We start from the raw sequence: 19,503 nt of genomic DNA on the forward strand, positions 1-19,503 counted from the left end.
TACCTGGCTGAGTGGTAGCTTTTTGGCCTCTGTTGGGGGCTGGGAATTCTTCACCCAAAGCTCACGTTCCCTTTCAAGTCTACAAGTGATCTCTGGTTTGGCAGCAGCATGCACCGTAGGGAGAAAGACAGCCGAGCGCCCCTTAACCCACACCGAGCACACATAGACCCATGTCAGTCCTGAAGCCTGACTTGTACCACCTGTTAATGGCCTGGGCTCACCCCATCAATTTGGGACAGTGAGGGTAGGTTGTAAACCTAAGAAATCTCCAGAAACAGGCAGGGCCTGGCATACAGGTAGGAATGTTTATTTCAGGGCAATAACAGGAGTGCCAAGGGCTGATAAAACAGAGTAGTTGTCATAATATGTTTTCCCACTGCCAGGGCCCTTGAAGGAAAAACAGGCTCAACCAGTCACAGAGACAACCATGCTCTAGGTCTAGTTCTCCCTGACCCCACAGGCCAGGAGCGCCCCTATGAGATGGCAAGCAAGCAAGGGGCCAAGGTCCTCACCCAGCAAGACTCCCAGCTCCTAATTCCTTCTTATCACATCCTGGTACAATTCCTTCTACTCCTCATGGCCACGAGAACAATGGGTGGGAGATAGGTGGTCACGTCCTTAAATGTCACCGGCCTTACTTGCAAAGACCTGAGCACAAGCCCTAGGGGTGAGCTGAGTGTATGGAGGAGACACTGGAGTAGGAAGGAGAAGCCTTGGCCAGAGTAGGAAGGAGAAGCCTTGGCCATGTGTTCCGGCTCTTTTACTGATGAGCTGTGTGGGCCTAGGCAAGTTACTGCACTTCTCTGGGCCTCAGTTTTATCACCTGTAAAGCGATGGGATTGCCTCAGAGAGCCTCTAAGATCCCTTTCAGCTAAAAACAAAGTTCTAGAAAATAAATACGTGGTACTGTGGAACTCCGGGGAGCTGTTTGATCGGGTGAACAGTTTACCCATGGAAATGGGGCTCCGGCACAAAGCTGCTCACATCTTCTAGTCACGCTCCAGGGAACAGCAAGAGCTTGTGGGCCCAGATGAGGCTTTAGTGGTTGGAAAAGGAGCCAGTTCCTGGTTTTAATCCCTTCATGGACCTCAGACTATCACAAAGCTGCCAAACAAATGACACATGCAATCACATGCAAATTAGGACAGAAATCAAACATCAAAAACATTAAAGGAAAAGAGAGCTACAGGCTGCTAACATGAGTGGCTGCTCAGACTCAGCACTGTTTTTGGTTCTGGCCAAAGCCAAGACAAAGGAGCAGAGGCAAAGAAGGAAATACATTGCACTCTACAGCTGTCATTTTATACAGAGGATTTTTTCCCAGAACAAAATTCAAAGAAGTCCATCTTTTTGAGCTACGGAACTTTCGTAGTGTTTTTTTTTTGAGATGGAGCCTTGCTCTGTCTCCCAGGCTGGAGTGCAGTGGTGGGATCTTGGTTCACTGCAAGCTCCGCCTCCTGGGTTCATGCCACTCTCCTGCCTCAGCTTCCAGAGTAGCTGGGACTACAGGTGCCGCCACCACACGCGGCTAAATTTTTTGTATTTTTAGTAGAGACGGGGTTTCACTATGTTAGCCAAGATGGTCTTGATCTCCTGACCTCGTGATCCGCCTGCCTGGGCCTCCCAAAGTTTTGGGATTACAGGTGTTGGCCACCGCACCCAGCCCTCATGGTGATTTTTTGAAGGCCTCAATTGACATCCTCTTAACTCTATCTCCTGGATGCCAAGTGCACCCTTATCCTAGGCCAGTGTTCTCAACAATGCACACACTCTGGATGAGAAAAATAACCATTGTTTACAATCTAGCTAAAATCTCACCTCCTCTAGGGAGTCTTCCTGGATTTCTCCACCCTCTGAATTCTCATAATGGACGTTTGGCTACCTTGATCACAGGGCTCTTAGAACTATGCTGGCCAGCATTATGATTTTACCAGAATATATCATTCCTCAAGTACTTTAGAAACCCCTCGAAGGCTAAGATGGTATTTTATACCTAACAGTTTGGTGTCACCCCACGTCCACCTCCAACTTGCATGAATGTTGAAAGGATGGATAGTGAGGTTTCAACTAGGGAACAGAGAAGGGCGGATGTGACTGGTTCTTGCTTTTGGAAAACCGCCAGGAGCACACATCGCTGACGGGGTCAGTGCAAGGACAGGCACATTTCCCTTCCGCATCACGTGGGGACTGCACCTCCCCATGTCATGAAGCCAGGGAATATGTGTGGCCGGCTGCTTAGGGTAGCACTTGTTGCTAGAGATACCGCCTGGAGGCCACTGATCTGTAAAAGGGATCTCTACAGAAGATGGGGATTTTTGATTGCCACAGAAGGGATATGCGAGATCCAAACGCCCAAGGAGAAAAGCAGGCTCTGAAGTCTCTTCCAGCCCTGATGGAATAAACTACCCAGCCTTATTATGGTAGGTGTTTTCCACATGCCTATTCATTTAATCCTCCAGGAACCTTGTAAGAACGGCCATCCCATTTTATATTTAAACAAACTGTAGCTACTGACGCAAGGAGTCAGGGATCTAATCCCAAAGCCTCTGCCGGGTTCGCTACAGATGGATGTCCGCGAGGATGCCAGCCTTCCGCCTCCCGCCGGGTCTCTGAACGCCGGCCCGGCCGGTCCAACCTCATTCCGCTTCCCGCCACCGAGATGCGAAGCCCCCGCCTTCCCCCAAACGCCACTGCGCCGCTGGCGCCTTTCTGGCTCCGCCGCCTCCGACCCCAGGCCTCGGTCCCCGCCCGCCGCTCCGCTTGTCCTGGGAGTGAGGAGAACGCGTGCCGAGGACCCGGCCAGAGGGACAGCGGGGACTGCCCTCCCGCTGCGTCTCTGAGGGCGAGGCCATTCCTCCCGCGTCCGACCCCCGCGGGGCCGTCAGGTCCGGGGCGGCCCAGGCTGCGGGTCCGCAGGGCGCTTCGGGCCGAGTCGGCGGGGCGCGTACGGGCAGAGCACGCCCCGAAAGACCGCTGGGGTGGGATCCCAAGCTCCAGGGGCCTTTGGAAATAAGAATGCGGCATAACGTTAGCTGTGCTAGCTCGGGGCGGACGCGGACCCTAGCGGCCGCACCCCCTCAACCTCGGCGTTTCTCTCGGTCCGCGGCTCCGCTCAGCCAATCAGCGAGTGGGCTCCTACGCAGGTCCTGAGTGACAGCGCGGCGGGCCGGGTCAGGAGGTGCGCGTGCGCGGCCCGGCCCGGCTGATCGCTTCAGGCGCTCGACTTCTGTTGCGCATGCTCAGCGCGCTGCTCGGCCGGGGACCCGCGCATCTGCAGCGCCCGCTGCTCGGCCCTGCATCCCGCCTGGGCATCCTGCGCCTGGCCATGACGGCGCACTCATTCGCCCTCCCGGTCATCATCTTCACCACGTTCTGGGGCCTCATCGGCATCGCCGGGCCCTGGTTCGTGCCCAAGGGACCCAACCGCGGGTAAGGAAGGCGCGCAGGCCCTGCAGACCTCTCCACCCCGGCCCCATGGCCGGGCTCTCCCCTCCGCCGCGGGGCGGCGGCTTCCTGCCCGGCAGCGAGCGTCCGCGGGAGGGACGCCAGGCACCCGGACGCCACCTCTGAGGTCTCTCTGCACCTGGGTCTCTGACAGCCGGGAACAGGCAGGAGGTGGGGCGAGAGGGCATATACAGAAGGTAAAGAGAAAAGTGACATTGGAGATGGCTGTCACCCCTCCTGCAGCCAGTAAAGGGCACAGGCGGGCACTGACGCGCTTTCTCCACTGCTTGCTAGCTGTGTGACCTGGAGCCAATATCAAGTCTCAGTTTCTTCATGGGTAAAATGGAGATAATGTCGACTCCTGCCTTAAAAGGCTGCTGTGAGGATGACGTGCGGTAACGCATTTAAAACACCTCCAGCGCATGGCACTTTGTAGGTATGGGATAAGTTTCGCTGGCCTTATTTTTCGAAGGTCCTGTAGCAGATTGCTGTGCCATTCACCAGTTTCTGCTTCATATCATCCTCAGTTACAAAGCACCCTTCCTTTGACTGCATGTTCCCAGAGGCTGGAGTTTGTCCAGTTCACCATTGTCTACCCAGTGCCCAGCCAGGACTGGCACAACCTGCTTAGTAATGTTGAAAAAGGGATCCAGTGCTCCTGTCTCCAGCACCAGCTTGCGGTGCTTTACATCAAAGATCAAGGGCCTGGTTTGGATTAGAGTTAGTTTTGCCCAAAGGCCCTTTGGACTTGTGAGTGCGGCCTTTGTTCTTAAAGACAAGCAAGGCTTGGGATCCCACAGCTTCACTTTGTAAACCATTTTCATGTCTTGCATCTCCTGCTAATGGTGAGTTCTTGCTTCAGTTTGACTGAAATTTCTCTTGCTGCACTTGAAGCTTCTGTCTCTGGTCTTCTTTGAGTACACACCAAGTGGCTAGTCCCTGTTCTCTTTGTAACAACTCACCGGGCCTCACAAGTGGCTCACAGTCTGCCTGCTTCTTGTCCTGTCTTCTAGCCTATTGTTTTCCTTCCCCTCGCTCCATGAATTTTGAATTCCACAGACCACTCCCTGGTGGGTTTCCACAAATGCAGCTCTGTGCACTGCCTTTCCGCAACACATCTGCATTAAGATGGAGAAATACTGGGTGGTAGAGAAGGGAGATGAAGGGAAGGATTCTTAAGGCAACTTGGATGTGGTCAAGGTTGGCCTCTCTGTGAGGTGACACTTTCAGTTTTTATTTCCTGGCTTGCTATACTTACCCTGAGTAGAACTCAGCCTCCTGTGTCCAGGAGGCATCAGGAAGGCTAATGGAAAAGAGCTGACACCAGGAGCTCTTCTTGCTCTGGTCCTGGCCAGGCGTTGTGAGGTGCTGGCTGCATCTGTCCTGACCCGTGTCCTCTTCTGCTGCAGAGTGATCATCACCATGCTGGTCGCCACCGCCGTCTGCTGTTACCTCTTGTAAGTACTACTCTCCCCAGCTCAAAATCAGCCAGTTCCTTTGTCCTCCCTCCTTTCTTCTTCACCCTAGCCTGCTCTTCCTTCTGTCCTGGTGGTAAATGCCTTTTGAAAGGCTGAACCTATAAAACAACAGGAGTGGAGATGGTGTGGAATGGGAAAGAGAGCAGTGGGCCAGAAGTCATGAATCCTGGGCTCTGGATCTGGCTCTGCCCCAGTGTTCTGGCCCCGTGGGCTGTAGTTTTCTCACCTGGGCAAGGAAGGAGTCGGGCCACGTCAGTGCTGTCTGTGCCTGACTGGGTCACCTGGAGTGATTGTTCAAACACAGTTTTCAGGCTGCACCCTAGACCCATGAAATTACAACTCTCAAGATCTGCACTTGGGAATTCCTGTTGTTCATGAATGCCCCCAGGTGACTGGAATGCAGCCATCTTAGAACCACCAGGTAAGAGGCCAGGCACGGTGGCTCACGCCTGTAATCCCAGCACTTTGGGAGGCTGAGGAGGGTGGATCACAAGGTCAGGAGTTCGAGACCAGCCTGGCCAACATAGTGCAACCCCATCTCTACTAAAAATACAAAAATTAACCGGGTCTGGTGGCGCGCGCCTGTGGTCCCCGCTATTCAGGAGGCTCAGGCAGGAGAATCGCTTGAACCTGGGAGATGGAGGTTGTGGTGAGCCAAGATCATACCACTGCACTCCAGCCTGGGCAACAGAGAGAATCCGACTCTAAAAAAAGAACCACTAGGTGAGAGTAAGTCTTCACACTTGGGATAGGTACCCTGGGGCTATAGAAGAACATTCCAAGGGACTCGAGTACCTGGACAGTGTGAGGGAATCAGTTTCCAGATCCTCAGTGTCCATTGTTTGGTCTCTTGCCAAAACTGCCATTCACAATAGCCAATCCCTCTTTATTAATTTTTTTTAAAAAGGAAAAAGAAAAAGACCCCCCCGCATCCATCCCAATCCTGCTGTTACATTGCTCTGTATTTAGATGATCCTGGCTGCCAACCAAGAGATAAGTTCAAGTTCTAGTTTGCAGGGGGGCCTGTCTCATGGTTAATCGAGCTGCATTAAGGCTGTTGGGCTTCCCAGCGTCCTATGTCTTGTACATTATTTTTATGGGTTAAGCTTGGCATAGCTGGGTGTTCTTAACTCAGAACAATCGAAACAGGACAGGTAAAGTGATGAGATGCTGATTCTTTAAGAGGTAACAGATTCTTTTGAAAGCAACTGGAATATTTTCCAGGGTTGCCAAATTTTTCAAATACATAAGACAAAACCCACTTTCAAAAAATTTACTTGATTGATTTCTGATTTGATGTATGTTATCATAGTTAAAACTGTTTTATCTGATTAGATCATGGATTCTTTATTCCTATTAATCAATTCTCTTATTTTACCTTATGTTTGATTGATTGATTGATTGAAATGGGGTCTTGTCAAGACCCCTGGTCTTGAGACCAGGCCAGTATGGTCTCCAACTCCTGGGCTCAAATGATCCTTCTGCCTCAGCCTCCCCAAGGAGCTGGGATGACAGGTACACACCACTGCACCTGGCTGTTAACTAATTAGTTAATTGACATAGTCTTACTCTGTTGCCCAGGCTAGAGTGCAGTGGCGGGATCATAGCTCACTGCAGCCTCAACCTTCTGGGCTCAAGCCATCCTCCCACCTCAGCCTAGCTTTGACCACAGGCGTGTGCCACCACGCCTCGCTGATTTTCAAATTTTCTGTAGGGACAGGGTCTTGCCATGTGGCTAAGGCTGTGCGTGAACTCCTTGGCTTAAGTGATCCTTCCACCTCAGCCTCCTGAGTAGCTAGGATTACAGGCACACGCCACTGAACCCAGAAATGTATAAGCCCTCCTACTGACAAAAACTAAACTTGTTAGAAATAATGATGACTCTTAACACATGGTTTAACTTAAACACACTTTTTTTTTTCAAAATTCTTCCTAGACAGAGCATCTCTAAGGCCCTTTATCTAATGCTATTTCTAGGTCCTTCAGGGCTTGACAAAAGATCCTCACCTGCCCATGGCAGAGCCTCAGAGGAGCTTGGGTTTGGTAGCTGGGCGGGTGGGGAGACGGGGTCTACACAAGATGTGGGGTAATCCCAAATACTGACCGAATCAACATACGGGAAACAGAAAACACATTCTAAGAAAATGTTACACCTAGAAATTATATTTACAAAACATAAACTCAGAGAGAATGCTGATGTAAAGGAGGTAACAATTTCTGATGGCTTCCTGGGCGTTAGGTCCGCCTACCTACTGTGAGGGATTCAGAGAGGAACAATATCGATCCTTCCTGCAGAAACAGACAAAGCAGTGTGGATGTGGTCATGGGGGGCAGAGCATGGGGACCTACTAACTACTGTGGCAATGAAGGTGGGAGCTTTGTCACGAATGACGGGCCAGACAGCCACCCAGACGTCCAACAGTGATGACAGGTGGGACCAGGTCCCTGAGGGTTTTCTGGCCTGAACAGAGGTGGCCTGGCAGCAGCCTAGGCAGGAGGCCCCGGACCCGTCAGCTCCTCACGTCTTGGGGTAGTTCCTTGTCTCTCCTAAGAGGAGATGATTCTGATGTGCTGCCCGCCAGGCCCACCCTGTTTGCTCCCTGGTGCGTGGAGCCTGGGGAGCCTGGACAGAAATGTCTGAGGGCACAGCTGGGAGTTGCTCCCAAAGCGCCCCTGAGGCTGTCTCCCCTCTTCCCTAACCCCAGGTTCAGCCCCAACTCGGGGATCCTTCAGATCTACCAAACATGAAATGAAACCGAAACCAAACCCACAAGTGCCACACCAACCCCACGCACCTGTGGGAGTGTGGGTGGCTCCCTGGGCCCTTCTTCACCCTGGGAACACAGGCCCTGCCATCTGCTGGGTTGGCCGCATCCAAAAGAATGTGACTGAGGCCTCCCCTGTGGGTGTGGGAGGACCCTCCTGTGCCAGGCTCACCGTGCTTTGCTGTCCCTGGCAGCTGGCTCATCGCCATCCTGGCACAGCTAAACCCCCTGTTCGGGCCCCAGCTGAAGAATGAGACCATCTGGTACGTGCGCTTCCTGTGGGAGTGACCTGCCTGCCTGACCCAGGTACTGTATGGACGAGGGGTGGGGCAGCTACCATGTGGGCGAGGGGTGTGGGTGAGAGTGACCTGCCGCCCCGACCCAGGTACCGTGTGGGCAAGCAGTGTGGGTGGGGAAGAGGGGAAAGAGAAGGCTGTGGTTAGACTTCTTGTTGGGATTCAGGCATCTGTTTATTTCGTGGAAAAAAAAAGGCGGGGAAAGGACTGAGCATTGACTCCCTTCCTGCCTGGCACTGTGTTGGCCACCAGGGATGAAATGGGAACCATGCTCCCAGCACCACTCCCCACCCCAGCACCACTCCCCACCCCCCATCCTCACAGCACTTCACCCCAAGGCAAGACCCTAACCTGGACGGAGGGAGGGAGAGGGTAAGCTGAGGACCATCTGGGCAAGGGTGAGGGGCTTTCCACGGAGGGTCGGGGGGAGCGGAGTCTCCACTGCAAGGCCGGGACCCTTCCATGTGATGTGCTTTTCAGGTGCCCAGCTCTCAGAATGACTGTGGCTCCACTGTCCCTGACAACCCCTTCGTCCGGACCGTCCCCCACACAGCTGTGTCTGGTCTCCAGCTCCCTCCTGCTGGCACCCAGAGACCCGGACCTGCAGGGCCTGCCTGGTTCCTGGAAGTCTTCCCAGTCTTCCCAGCCAGCCTGGGCCCTGGGGAGCCCTGGGCACGGCAGTGGCTGAGGGGATGTCCTGCTCCAATACCCGCACTGCCCTGGAGTTCGCCCTCTTTCCCAAGGAGATGCTGCTGGGGAGCTGGTATGGGTGGGGGCCTTCCCTTTACGGAGGGGGCAGATGCCAGGACTCAGCCCATCCTGAGGAGGACACGTGTCCGCGTGGAGGGGGCTCCGGCCCAGGCCTGGGAGTCGGTGCCCAGTCAGCAGCTCTGCCACCATCCTGCTGGGAACTGGTGGGCCGCTATGGGGTTATAGGCAAGGCCTTTTCTCCGGCATGGAATTGTTAATTTTCTGACACATCTCGATGTGAAACGTCTGAAAATGTTGAAGTAGAGAAACATTCACACACAAAAAGCAACATAGCCATGTGGGTCCAGATGACCTCAGTGCTAGATATTGGCGCCCTTTGCTGTGTCTCCTCAGAATATCCTGCTCCCCCTCCTCCCACCTGGACCTCCCCTGGGCAGATGTCTTCCCTCCCCGACCCCAGCCTGTCAGTGCAGGTTTGACACGCTGCACCGCACTGAGCACAGTGCAGGTTTGGGCCCTGACTCGGGCCTGGGGCTGCAGTGGGGGTGGATTTCAGAGGCTCTCATGGCAGCATCTAAGTGACCAGAGCTGGGATGAGAGAGGGGAAGGGGCAGTGTGAGTGGCGCTATGGGGGGGGCCAGCCCTGCCCCCTGCCCCCGGGCCCTGGGCTGTGTGCTAGGGATGGTGAAGAATGGGGGCGTGCTGGCCTGGCAGGAGTGGGAAGCAACACGCAGGGGTCCAAGGCCTCTCCAGCCTTGCCCTCATGCTTACCCAAGCTCCCGGGGTGGTTAGTGGTTAGCACAGAGCTCACCCGCCTTGCCTGGCTCCCAGCTGAGGGCCTGTCCTCACTGGTGCTCCAGGGGAAGAAACGCCAGCCTTACTTCTGTACGGACTGCTGGGCTGGCCTGCCGTCCTGTTCAGTGAGCATTGTCTTTGGAGCAGCAGGAGAACAGGATGCCTCCCACTCACATGCCAGTTCCCAGCTGGCCAGCTGCTCAGGGCTCAGGCTGGGGCCTCCCATTGACATCCTCCCCCAACACTCCCTCTCCGGGCCTCTATTGCCCCTCCTGTTGGGTGAGGGTGTTGAGTGTGACTTGTGCTGAAAACCTGGTTCATGTCTAATAAATAATGGTGATGAAAAGATTACTGTTTGGTGACAAAGCCCTGGCCTCTGCCTGTGTGCAGGTCCCCTGCCCCGCCCACCTGATTCTTGTTTCTCCGATGGGTGGGTCTGGGGAGGGGAGCAGGGAAGGATTCCGGGAGTTGCAGTTATGAACACAGACACCCAGGACTACTTTCCTGAGATCTGGAGGAAAATCTGGCCCATTGCTGACTGCCCAGATTCCACGGAGAACCAGGCCTGGCAGGAAGACCAAGGACTTGTTCAAGTGCAGCTTTGAGCACCACTCGTCTGGGCCCCAGAGGACAGAGTGCAGGACTCCTGGGGCTGTGCAGTGAAGCAGGTCCCCAGCGGCTCCAAGGCCTGCCTCATGAAATAGCCTAGGGCTGGGATCTGCCAGTGCGGCTTCCTGCAGGGCCAGTGGGGAAGCGGGCAGCAGGAGCCCAGCCCTCCAGCCCAGCCTGTAGCTCAGGACGGAGCTGAAAGAACTTCCCTGGAGGGACAGGAGGGTGGGGCGGGACTGGAAGGCGCACAGTGGAGGCACCGGAGCACGAGGGTGGAAAGCCAGCCGAGGAGCTTGGTTGGATCCCAAGGGCCATGGGAGCCGTGAAAGGGATTTAAAGCAGGGCCGTGACACGGCCATCTGGATTTCTAGCGTTATCTCTACAAGCTGCACAGTGGATGGCAGGCTGGTCTGACATCTTTATTAGGGCCCCTGGTGGAAGTGGTGAGGACAGAGAAGCGAGGGGGGAGCTGCATGGCTGTGACCCAGAGACTGAGGCTGCCCGTGGTGGGGAGTGCAGCAGGGGCAGGTCTGAGAGTGGCTGTAGGAGCTGGGGTGTTTTGTTTTTTGTTCTCTGCTGAGTCGTGTGCGTCCAGGGCACCCCGTGGAAGTGTTGGTAGTGGTTGGATGGGTGGGGTGGATGGTCAGGAGGAAGATGAGGCTGCAGGATGCAGAGTTGGAGCCATCGGCATAAATAACCGGTGATCCCTGAGGGGTGCAGGTTGCTCAGGGGGTTCAGAGTGAGAAAAACCCAGAAGAGAACCCCAGGGAGTGTGAGGTCACAGGGTGGGTGGGTGGAGGTGGGCCCGTGGAGGATGCTGGGAGGTTGCAGGCAGCCAGAAGACAGCCAGGTGAGTGTCACTCAGGAGGATGAGAGGTTCAACAGGAGAGAGTGGTTGAGGTAACACAGACCCCCATTGTCCTCTGTCTCCAAGAAGTCAAGGTCAGCTGGCATCTTTGGTAATGGGCAGTAAAGTCAGACTGCAATGGGCTGGGAGTGAGTGGGCAGGTGGGGGGTGAAAAACACAGTGACCTCAGGATGGGGACCCTGTGGACCCAGTGAAGCTGGACCTGGAAAGATGAAACTAAACAGGGAGGGACCTTCTGGGCCCATTTTCCCAGGTCGCTGTGGGTCAGCCCTGGGCCTGGGGGAACCACTTAGCCAGTTCCTGCAACTGCATCTCTGAAGCCACACCCAGCCCGCCACAGGCCCACCATGGGGACTTCAGGTTCAGGATGCTGAAGATCCACGTTGGCCCAGGATTGGGATGGGGGGCATGTATCCCAAATGACTGCTTCCCCAGCTCGGTTTCTGCTCTCTGGGTTCTTGCCTTCCATGATGTTGGATTGGTGGCATCTTTAGACACTGTCCCGGGATGTGTGTGGCTGTAGGTGAATTCTCACTGGGCACCCTGGGCGGCATCATCTGGGCCTGGGAGGTGGAGTCCTGGAGAGCTGCTCCCTGCTCTCTGGGCAGCCTCTGGACTGCTGAGGGCCGGCAGCTCCTTCCCAGGCAGGGTGGCCTTTCTCACGTCCTCGATCCTTCCTTCCTGTGCAGCCATTCCAGGAGAGAGGAGAGGGACCCAGAGCTCATGTCCACTCCACTCCCTGGCGCGATCTAGGTGAGGACCGTGTTCCTCCCAGAGGCTTTCCCTCCACGCCCAAGGCGGGAACCTGCAGGGTAAGTGGGTCTGTCAAAGATAAACTAAGCTGGACCTTAGTTAAAGCTACGAAAACAGATCTTATTCATTAACCACTGACAGGGGAGAAGCTGAGCTCCATTCGGATCTGTGCAGGGGGACTGGACGGTTTAATGGGAGAACGTAGGAGTCGGGAAAGGGCACTCCGGGGCTCAGGAACCATGGGAGTGAAGAATTACAAAGGGCTGTTTGTGTTACTGTGGCCGGGCCAGCTGTGTGTGCCAGCTGGCAGTGGTGGCAGTTAGCTTCTGTCCTCCCCCAGAGCCTGGGAGACAGGCCCCATCCCTTCTGATGATGCCATTTCAAAGGACTGGCTCTCAGGCTTTTGAGAAAGACACTCCTGGACAGACATGCGTGTACATCTCAAAGGGACAAGGGAAGAAGGTACGACTCTAAGCGTTTTTAATGTAAATGCTCTAAGAAAGTTGGGTAGGGGGGAGGTCAGAGGCCTGTTGTCAGGTGTTGGTAGGAACAAGCACTAAACGATTTTCATGGCCTTGAGCTTTTCAGACAGGAACTCAAAGGGTGGCCAGGTGGTCCCAGGGATGCTGCTTTGGGCTGCCAGAAGCCATGCTAGGGTTGGTCCAGTCTCTTGGTACAGGGGTTTGGACGCAGTCACTATGTACCCAACTTCTGTTAGAGTTCTCAGTTTCAAACCCCACCCACCCGCCACCACACCATCCCCAATGGGGGAGGCACATCAGTAAATATCAGCCTCTGACACAGATGCTCACGAACCTACACGATGCAAAAGAGCTCTAAAAATGGGCCGTGGCTGACAGCAGGGCAGCCCTGAACCATACCAAGTGGCAGAGCAGGAAGTGGCCTTGGAGGCCACGCTGAGAGGGAGAACAAAGCCACTGAGAAAAAAAAGTAAAGGTAACCAAGAAAAGTTAAGCTGCACACAAAGAGTATGGCCAACAGAGGGCAGCACCTGCATGCAGGATGACGTCTCCAGGGAGACCTTGTCCAATCCCTGCATCGCTAGGGGTGGATGGTGCCAAGGTCAGAGGTGGCGGCCCCAGAGCCATAGGCTTGAGCAGGGAGCCACAGTAATTCTCCAGACAGTACCACAGCCTGGAGGAAACGCCCTTCAGGAATGTTTCATAGTGGCAATGGCTGACGAGCATTGAGCCATTACAAGGCGCCAGGCACTGCTTCAGAAACCAAAGGACCATGCTGAAGAGCCCTGCCGTTCTCCACTCTGATCCCAGGCTTCCCGAATCGTCTTCTGGTTCCATCTTCCTGAACTGTTTCCTACCTCAACATCCCTGAGAGCTCTAGCACATTCCATTCTGTAACAGGGATGCCACAGATTCTTGGTGGAGGGAGGGAGGTGGTGCTCCTGCTGGCCATAGGGTGCACGCTCCCTGCAGAAGCCCCCAAAGAGCAGCCCTCGGTTAATTTTGGCTACTTTGAACAGAAATAGGATAGTTGATAATTCTGGAAAAGTGAGGAGCTGGAGGTGAAGTGAGAGGCGTGGCTAATCTTATCTGTGTGCTGGAAGTGACCTTCCGCTGATAAAGCTTTGGGCTTCCGGGAATGAAATCAGCTGGCAGCCACCACGGTTTTGCTTGACTTGTAACACCGGAAGATGAGGGCAGATGATCAGAGTCCTGTGTGGATTTAGGCCACATACTGGGTTAGCAAATCTCAATACGAATCTCTCATTGGGGAAATACTGGTCAAAAGGTAGAGAATTTCAGTCAGACAAGAGGAGTAAGTCCAAGAGACCTAGTGTGCAGCCCACGGTGACAAGGTGCTCAACAGTGTGTTGTATGCTTGGAAATCGGTAAGAGTAGATTTCACAAAATGAAAAGTGAGGTATGCATCTGTTATTAGCTCAATTTAGCCATTTCACAATGTATACACATTTCCAAACATGGTATACACTTACATGTGCGCGATTTTTGTCAACTTAAAAATAATTGAAAAAAAAAAAAAAAGAATCACTCAAGCCAAACAAAACAGCCCATGGAATTCTGGGATGGAAGCCATGTCTATTACAACAGAACCTCCAGGGATGAAGGAGGCTGGGGCTTTAGGCAGCTCTCCAGGTGCCTCTGCCACATGCAGACCCGCACGGGGCCAGAGTTCGGGAATCATGTGCCAGGTGCAGCCTGCAGTGCTACTTGTCAATGTGGAGTGTGGTCTACCTGTAATAGAATAACCTGGAATGCTTGAAAGTACAGGTTCCTGGGTCCCACACTGCACCCTACAGGTTTAGAGTCTCACATAGGGGATTCTAGACTTCACATTTTAAACCAGCTCCCAAGGGTTTCGGTGCTAACCGAAGCCCTGGAAGACAGGATGTCCAAGCCCTGGCACTGTTGACAATTTGGGCTAGATAATTCTTTGGGTGTTTTTGTGGGGGACGGGGAGCAAGGGACAGCACTGTTCTGTGCATCCTACAATGCTTAGCAGCACCCCTTCTCTTTACCCACCAGATGCTAGCAGGGCCCCTCTCCTTGCTCCTGGCCATGACAACTATAAATGTCTCCAGCCATTTTGAAATGTTCCCTAGGGAAGCACCCCTACCATTGAAACCACTGCTCTAGAACCTCAACCCCTCAAGGGATTTCCAAACTTAGTTATCATCCCAGACCCTCAGGGAAGGAGGCTGAGGGCCCTGAGGGGAGCCGGATGCCTTCAGCTGGCTTCCCCAGCAGGACTGGAGCTTCTGACCAGAAGACCACACCCCAGCAACAAGGAAGCCCCCAAGCTGCCAGGGACTACCAGGTATCAGAGCAGGCACTGACCCCAGCACGAGCTGGTGCTTCCCAGGAGGCCGGGGCCAGGGAGCTCCGGCACTGCCCCGAGCCCAGTGGAACTTGCTGTTCTCCCTGCGGGCGGCTCCCTGAGCAGGGTGGGTGGACGTGGTTGGGACGGATATTCTCAGACCCCTACAGGACCCCCGCCTTGGCTCTCTAACCTCAGGATTAAGGGCCATGATAGTAGCAAGGGTCTTCCTCCCTCCTGAAATGTCAGCATTTCGTCCTCTGACAAAGACCTGGGACACACTGGGGTGGTGACTTCATCTTCCCATTCTGTGTCCCATACAGCAGGAGCCCCAGGCTCTGAATTCCTGCAGATTGTGCAGCTTCAATCAGCTGCGATGCCAGGTGCAAAGGCCTTGCCCTTGGCCGGCAGCAATTGATTTAGCAAACATATTTCTCTTTTTTTTCTCTACCCAGCCTCCCAGAAGCAGTTTAACTTCACTCAGCAGCTCAGCTCAGCTTGGAGGTTGAGAGTGCGGCGCCTACACCTGGATCAAATTCCAGCTCTACTGATGATTAGTTGAGTGAAAGTGACTTAATCTTTCTGAGCTTCGTTTTTATTGATGAATCAGGATAATATTAGTAGCACCTGCCTCATAGGAGTTGTGAATATGAACTGAGATAATGGACTAAAGTGCTTATCTGGTCAATAAATGCTATTAATTTCATTATATTTACATATTAACTATTTAATTCCATGCCACATTTTATTCTGCCAGGATCTCAGCTTCCTTCCCCTTTTCTGTTCCCGTCATGGTCACCACACCGATGCACTTCGGGGAAGAGAAGGTGGCAAGTGCCCTGTGTGCTTTTGTATGTGAGGCAGGACCTGACAAATAAGTACCATGAAAAATACCTGGGGCCTGCTTAGGTATCTGTATTTTTGTGTTTCCTGTCAAATGTCTTTAATGTATAAATGTAGCATCTTCTCAGTAAAAACACAAATGCTTTTGGAGGACAGGGGGAGGAAGCGGATACTGGAATTGGCATGCTGTTTCTAAAGCCCTCTGGGAAAAACAAACATGTAAGAAACAACCAAGATATTCCTGGAAAAGCAGAGCATTGAGAGGGACACTGGCACTCCCAGCTACTAAAAAGTCTAAGATAAAGATACCATCTGCAAGGCTACAGAAATGCAAGCAGTGGGGCTGGCATGTGAACATACAGATGACTCAAGGGGAGAAAATAAGAGTCCAGAAATAAATTAACAATCAGGAATTAAGAATATGATAAACAGCCAGACACAGTATCTCACACCTGTAATCCCAGCACTTTGGGAGGCCAAGGCGGGTGGATCCCTTGAGCCCAGGAGTTCGAGACCAGGCTGGGCGTCATAGTGAAACCCTGTCTCCACTCAAAATACAAAAATTAGCTGGGTGTGTGTAGAGGTGTGAGCCTGTAGTCCCAGCTACTCAGGAAGGCGAAGTAGGGGAAATAATTGAGCCCAGGAGGTTGAGGCTACAGTGAGCAGAGATTGTGCTCCTGCATTCTGGCCTAGGCGACAGAGCAAGACTGACTGGAAAAAAAAAAAAATGAATATAGATAAACATAGCAAACCAAATACATAAGGAAGAGATGAGTAGGGCAATTAACAGTGTCTAGAGTCCCAGCAGCAAAACAAATACAAAATGGAAGGAAACTATAAATGTACTAGAAAAAAAATTGGAGAATTTTTAAAATTATCATGTAATAGGGAAGGTCTATCTCAGGGGAAGAAAGAAAGAAATCCAGAGGCTATGAAGATAAAACTTTATACATTTAACTAAGTTAAAATTTAAATTTTCTTCAAGGCAAAAACCACACAAGTAGATAAATGAGCAAATGACACAAAAAAATTCACAGAAGAAGACATATAAAAAACTTTTGAGCATGAAGACATGTTAAACATAATTTAGTCAAGGAAAGCAAATTAAAACAGCAACATAACCTCCGTATTACCTGATTAACCTTCTTATTACAGAGAGTGAGACTGTGATAACAGACTGTAGGTCTGTGCTGGCCACTGCAGTGCATCTCCCCATGCTCTTGATGCTCCCATACACGCCAGGCGCCTTCCAGCTGCCAGCACTGGCTTCCTTCCTGGGCAGCGGGCTGGACGTACCATCAGGGGTTGGTATATAAACTGGCTCCCAGAGCTGCCTGTAGTGTCGCTGGCTTGCACATGTTCTGGATGGCCTACTGGGCCCAGAGAAGGTGAAATGTGAGGAGCACAGTAATCACAAAATGACCTGAGCCAAGTCGAGCCAATCCTAGGCTAGACTGGCCAAACCCCATGATATGGTTTGGCTGCGGCCCCACCCAAATCTCAACTTGAATTGTATCTCCCAGAATTCCCCTGTGTTGTGGGAGGGACCAAGGGGAGGTAATTGAATCATGGGGACCAGTCTTTCCCATGCCATTCGCGTGATAGTGAATGAGTTTCAAGAGATCTGATGGGTTTATCAGGGGTTTCTGCTTTTGCTTCTTCATTTTTCTCTTGCCGCTGCCATGTAAGAAGTGCCTTTTGCCTCCTGCCGTGATTCTGAGGCCTCCTTAACCTTGTGGAACTGTAAGTCCAGTTAAATCTCTTTTTTCCCTCGGTTTTAGGTGTGTCTTTATCACCACTGTGAAAACAGACTACTACAGCCCAGGTGAAGCAGAGACACACAGCCAAAATTAAATACCTGTTGTTATAAGTCAGTTTTGGGGTGTTTTGTTATGCAGCATTATTGCAACACACCTGACTGATACAGTGCTGTTACATATAGATCTAGTTCATTAGTGATATATACTTTCTTTTTCTACCCCCCTATTAATGACCCCTGTGTTACTTCCAGATTAACAGATAGTAAGCATCTTTTATATGTCTTTGTGCACATTTGCTGGAATTTCTCTAGGATGTATATTTCGGAGTCAAAGAGCTTTTAACATTACAAGAGATTGCCAAATTTCTCTTCAAAATGATTGTTTCAGTTTACACTCAACCAACCTTGTGTGAGTTTCTGGACTTCATTTGCTATTCATCTTCTTAAATGTTTTCAGTCAGATGATGTGTGTGAAATGGTAGTTTATGGCCGGGTGCGGTGGCTCAAGCCTGTAATCCCAGCACTTTGGGAGGCCGAGACGGGCGGATCATGAAGTCAGGAGATAGAGACCATCCTGGTTAACACGGTGAAACCCCATCTCTACTAAAAATTACAAAAAACTAGCCGGGCGAGGTGGCGGGCGCCTGTAGTCCCAGCTACTCGGGAGACTGAGGCAGGAGAATGGCATGAACCCAGGAGGCGGAGCTTGCAGTGAGCCGAGATCCGGCCACTGTACTCCAGCCTGGGCGACAGAGCCAGACTCCGTCTCAAAAAAAAAAAAAAAAAATTATAAGGAAAATATGTTGTACGTTTTACATACTAATTCGTTATTAGCATTCAACATATTTTACTGCAGTTTTTGATTAGGAAGGACATTCCTATGAAATAAAATTCAAAAGGTACAAATTAGCTCACAGTGAAAATGCCCTCTTTGCCCCTTAACAACACAGTTCCCCTCCCTGGGTCATTGTTACAAGTTCTTGTATGTCTTTTCCAGAGAAAGTCTAGCATGTAGAAGTAAACATATACATGCTTATGCATATTCATACATGCATGTATTCTCCCCTTTTTAAAACACAAACACTCCCAAGACTATACTCTTTTTTTTTTTAACTGACTTAACGATGTATCCTGAAAAGTCAGTCCATATCAGTACACAGTTTCCTTATTTTTAAAAATGAATGCATAGGCCAGGCGTGGTGGCTCATGCCTGTAATTCCAGCACTTTGGGAGGCCAAGGCGGGTGGATCACCTGAGGTCAGGAGTTCAAGACCAGCCTGACCAACATGGAGAAACCCCGTCTCTACCAAAAATACAAAATTAGCTGGGCATGATGGCACATACCTGTAATCTCAGCTACTCAGGAGGCTGAGGCAGGAGAATCCCTTGAACCCAGGAGGTGGAGGTTGCAGTGAGCCGAGATCACACCATTGCACTTCAGCCTGGGCAACAAAAGTGAAACTCTGTTTCAAAAAACAAACAACAAAAATGAGTGCCTAATATTCCATCATGTGGATGTACCATGCTTGCTTTATGCAATACACTGGGCCTGTTTTTAGACTTTTTATTCCATTCCATTAATCTGGCTGTCAATACATTGCACAAATACATAGTGTTTCGACTGTAGTAGCTTTAAATATATGTTGATATGTGTCAGGGCTTGGTTGGGTTCCTACCAACCCCCAGCCATCGCTATTCTTTATCTGAATTTTTCTAGCTATTCTTGTTTATTTTTCCACCTGAGCTCTAGAATCTGGTTCTTTTTGTTTTTTCTTGAGGCGGAGTCTCACTCTGTTGCCAGGCTGGAGTGCAGTGGCTCGATCTCAGCTCACTGCAACCTCCGTCTCCCGGGTTCAAGTGATTCTTCTGCCTCAGCCTCCCAAGTAGCTGGGACTACAGGTGTGTGCCATCATGCCCAGCTAATTTTTGTATTTTTAGTAGAGAAGGGGTTTTACCATGTTGGCCAGGATGGTCTCTATCTCTTGACCTCGTGATCCACCCACTTCAGCCTCCCAAAGTGCTGGGATTACAGGCATAAGCCACCATGCCTGGCTGAGAATCTGGTTTAAAAGTTCCTGTTGGAATTTTTCCTGGGATTACGTTAAATTGGTAGCCTATTTTAGGGAGAACAGATATCTTTTAGATATTTAGTCCTCCTGCCCCTGAACGTGATATGCTTTTCCATTTATTCAGGTTTTCTTTTTGTTGTCTTTAGTGATGCTTAAAGGTTTGGGTTTTTTCACATAGATTTTGTGCATTTTCTGCTAAGCTTTTTCCTTGATGCTTAATCTTTTTTATTGTTAGTAAACAGCTGGAGTCTTTCCTTCCTTCCTTCATTTATTTATTTAATGAATTTCCTTCTGTT

The 19,503-nt window shown here is 51.5% G+C and overlaps 1 protein-coding gene and 1 pseudogene across 7 annotated transcripts; both read left to right on the forward strand.

Moving 5' to 3' along the window:
• The first annotated feature begins 2,163 nt into the window (after positions 1–2,163).
• On the forward strand, positions 2,164–9,840 carry ATP6V0E2 (ATPase, H+ transporting V0 subunit e2). 6 transcript variants are annotated; one of them, XR_001001697.1, is made up of 5 exons: positions 2,164–3,429; positions 4,854–4,901; positions 7,882–7,993; positions 8,308–8,355; positions 8,464–9,840. XR_001001697.1 is itself a non-coding variant. In XM_011941438.1 (4 exons), the coding sequence occupies exons 1-3, from the start codon at positions 3,236–3,238 to the stop codon at positions 7,973–7,975; spliced, it is 336 nt and encodes a 111-aa protein (XP_011796828.1). In that variant the 5' UTR covers positions 2,164–3,235; the 3' UTR covers positions 7,976–7,993; positions 8,464–9,835. The 6 variants fall into 6 exon arrangements, 5 of the variants coding, with proteins under 5 accessions (XP_011796828.1, XP_011796827.1, XP_011796832.1 ...); XM_011941438.1 differs by lacking the exon at positions 8,308–8,355 and having other exon boundaries at positions 8,464–9,835; XM_011941441.1 differs by lacking the exon at positions 8,308–8,355 and having other exon boundaries at positions 3,234–3,429; positions 7,882–7,978; positions 8,479–9,835.
• LOC105511300 lies at positions 8,625–9,837 on the forward strand (annotated as a pseudogene). Its single transcript, XR_001001696.1, has one exon. The product of XR_001001696.1 is annotated as an uncharacterized LOC105511300 (transcript).
• Positions 9,841–19,503: the final 9,663 nt, after the last annotated feature.

Source organism: Colobus angolensis, unplaced genomic scaffold (genome assembly GCF_000951035.1).
Source record: "Colobus angolensis palliatus isolate OR3802 unplaced genomic scaffold, Cang.pa_1.0 Scaffold2, whole genome shotgun sequence".
NCBI lineage: Eukaryota > Metazoa > Chordata > Mammalia > Primates > Cercopithecidae > Colobus > Colobus angolensis.

Bases quoted from the DNA above. Each gene is read 5' to 3' on its own strand.
- ATP6V0E2 (XM_011941437.1), top strand. From the start codon at position 3,236: ATGCTCAGCGCGCTGCTCGGCCGGGGACCCGCGCATCTGCAGCGCCCG. The intron at 3,430-4,853 runs GTAAGGAAGGCG...CTTCTGCTGCAG, and splicing joins CCCAAGGGACCCAACCGCGG to AGTGATCATCACCATGCTGG. The intron at 4,902-8,463 runs GTAAGTACTACT...TGTGCTTTTCAG, and splicing joins GCCGTCTGCTGTTACCTCTT to GTGCCCAGCTCTCAGAATGA.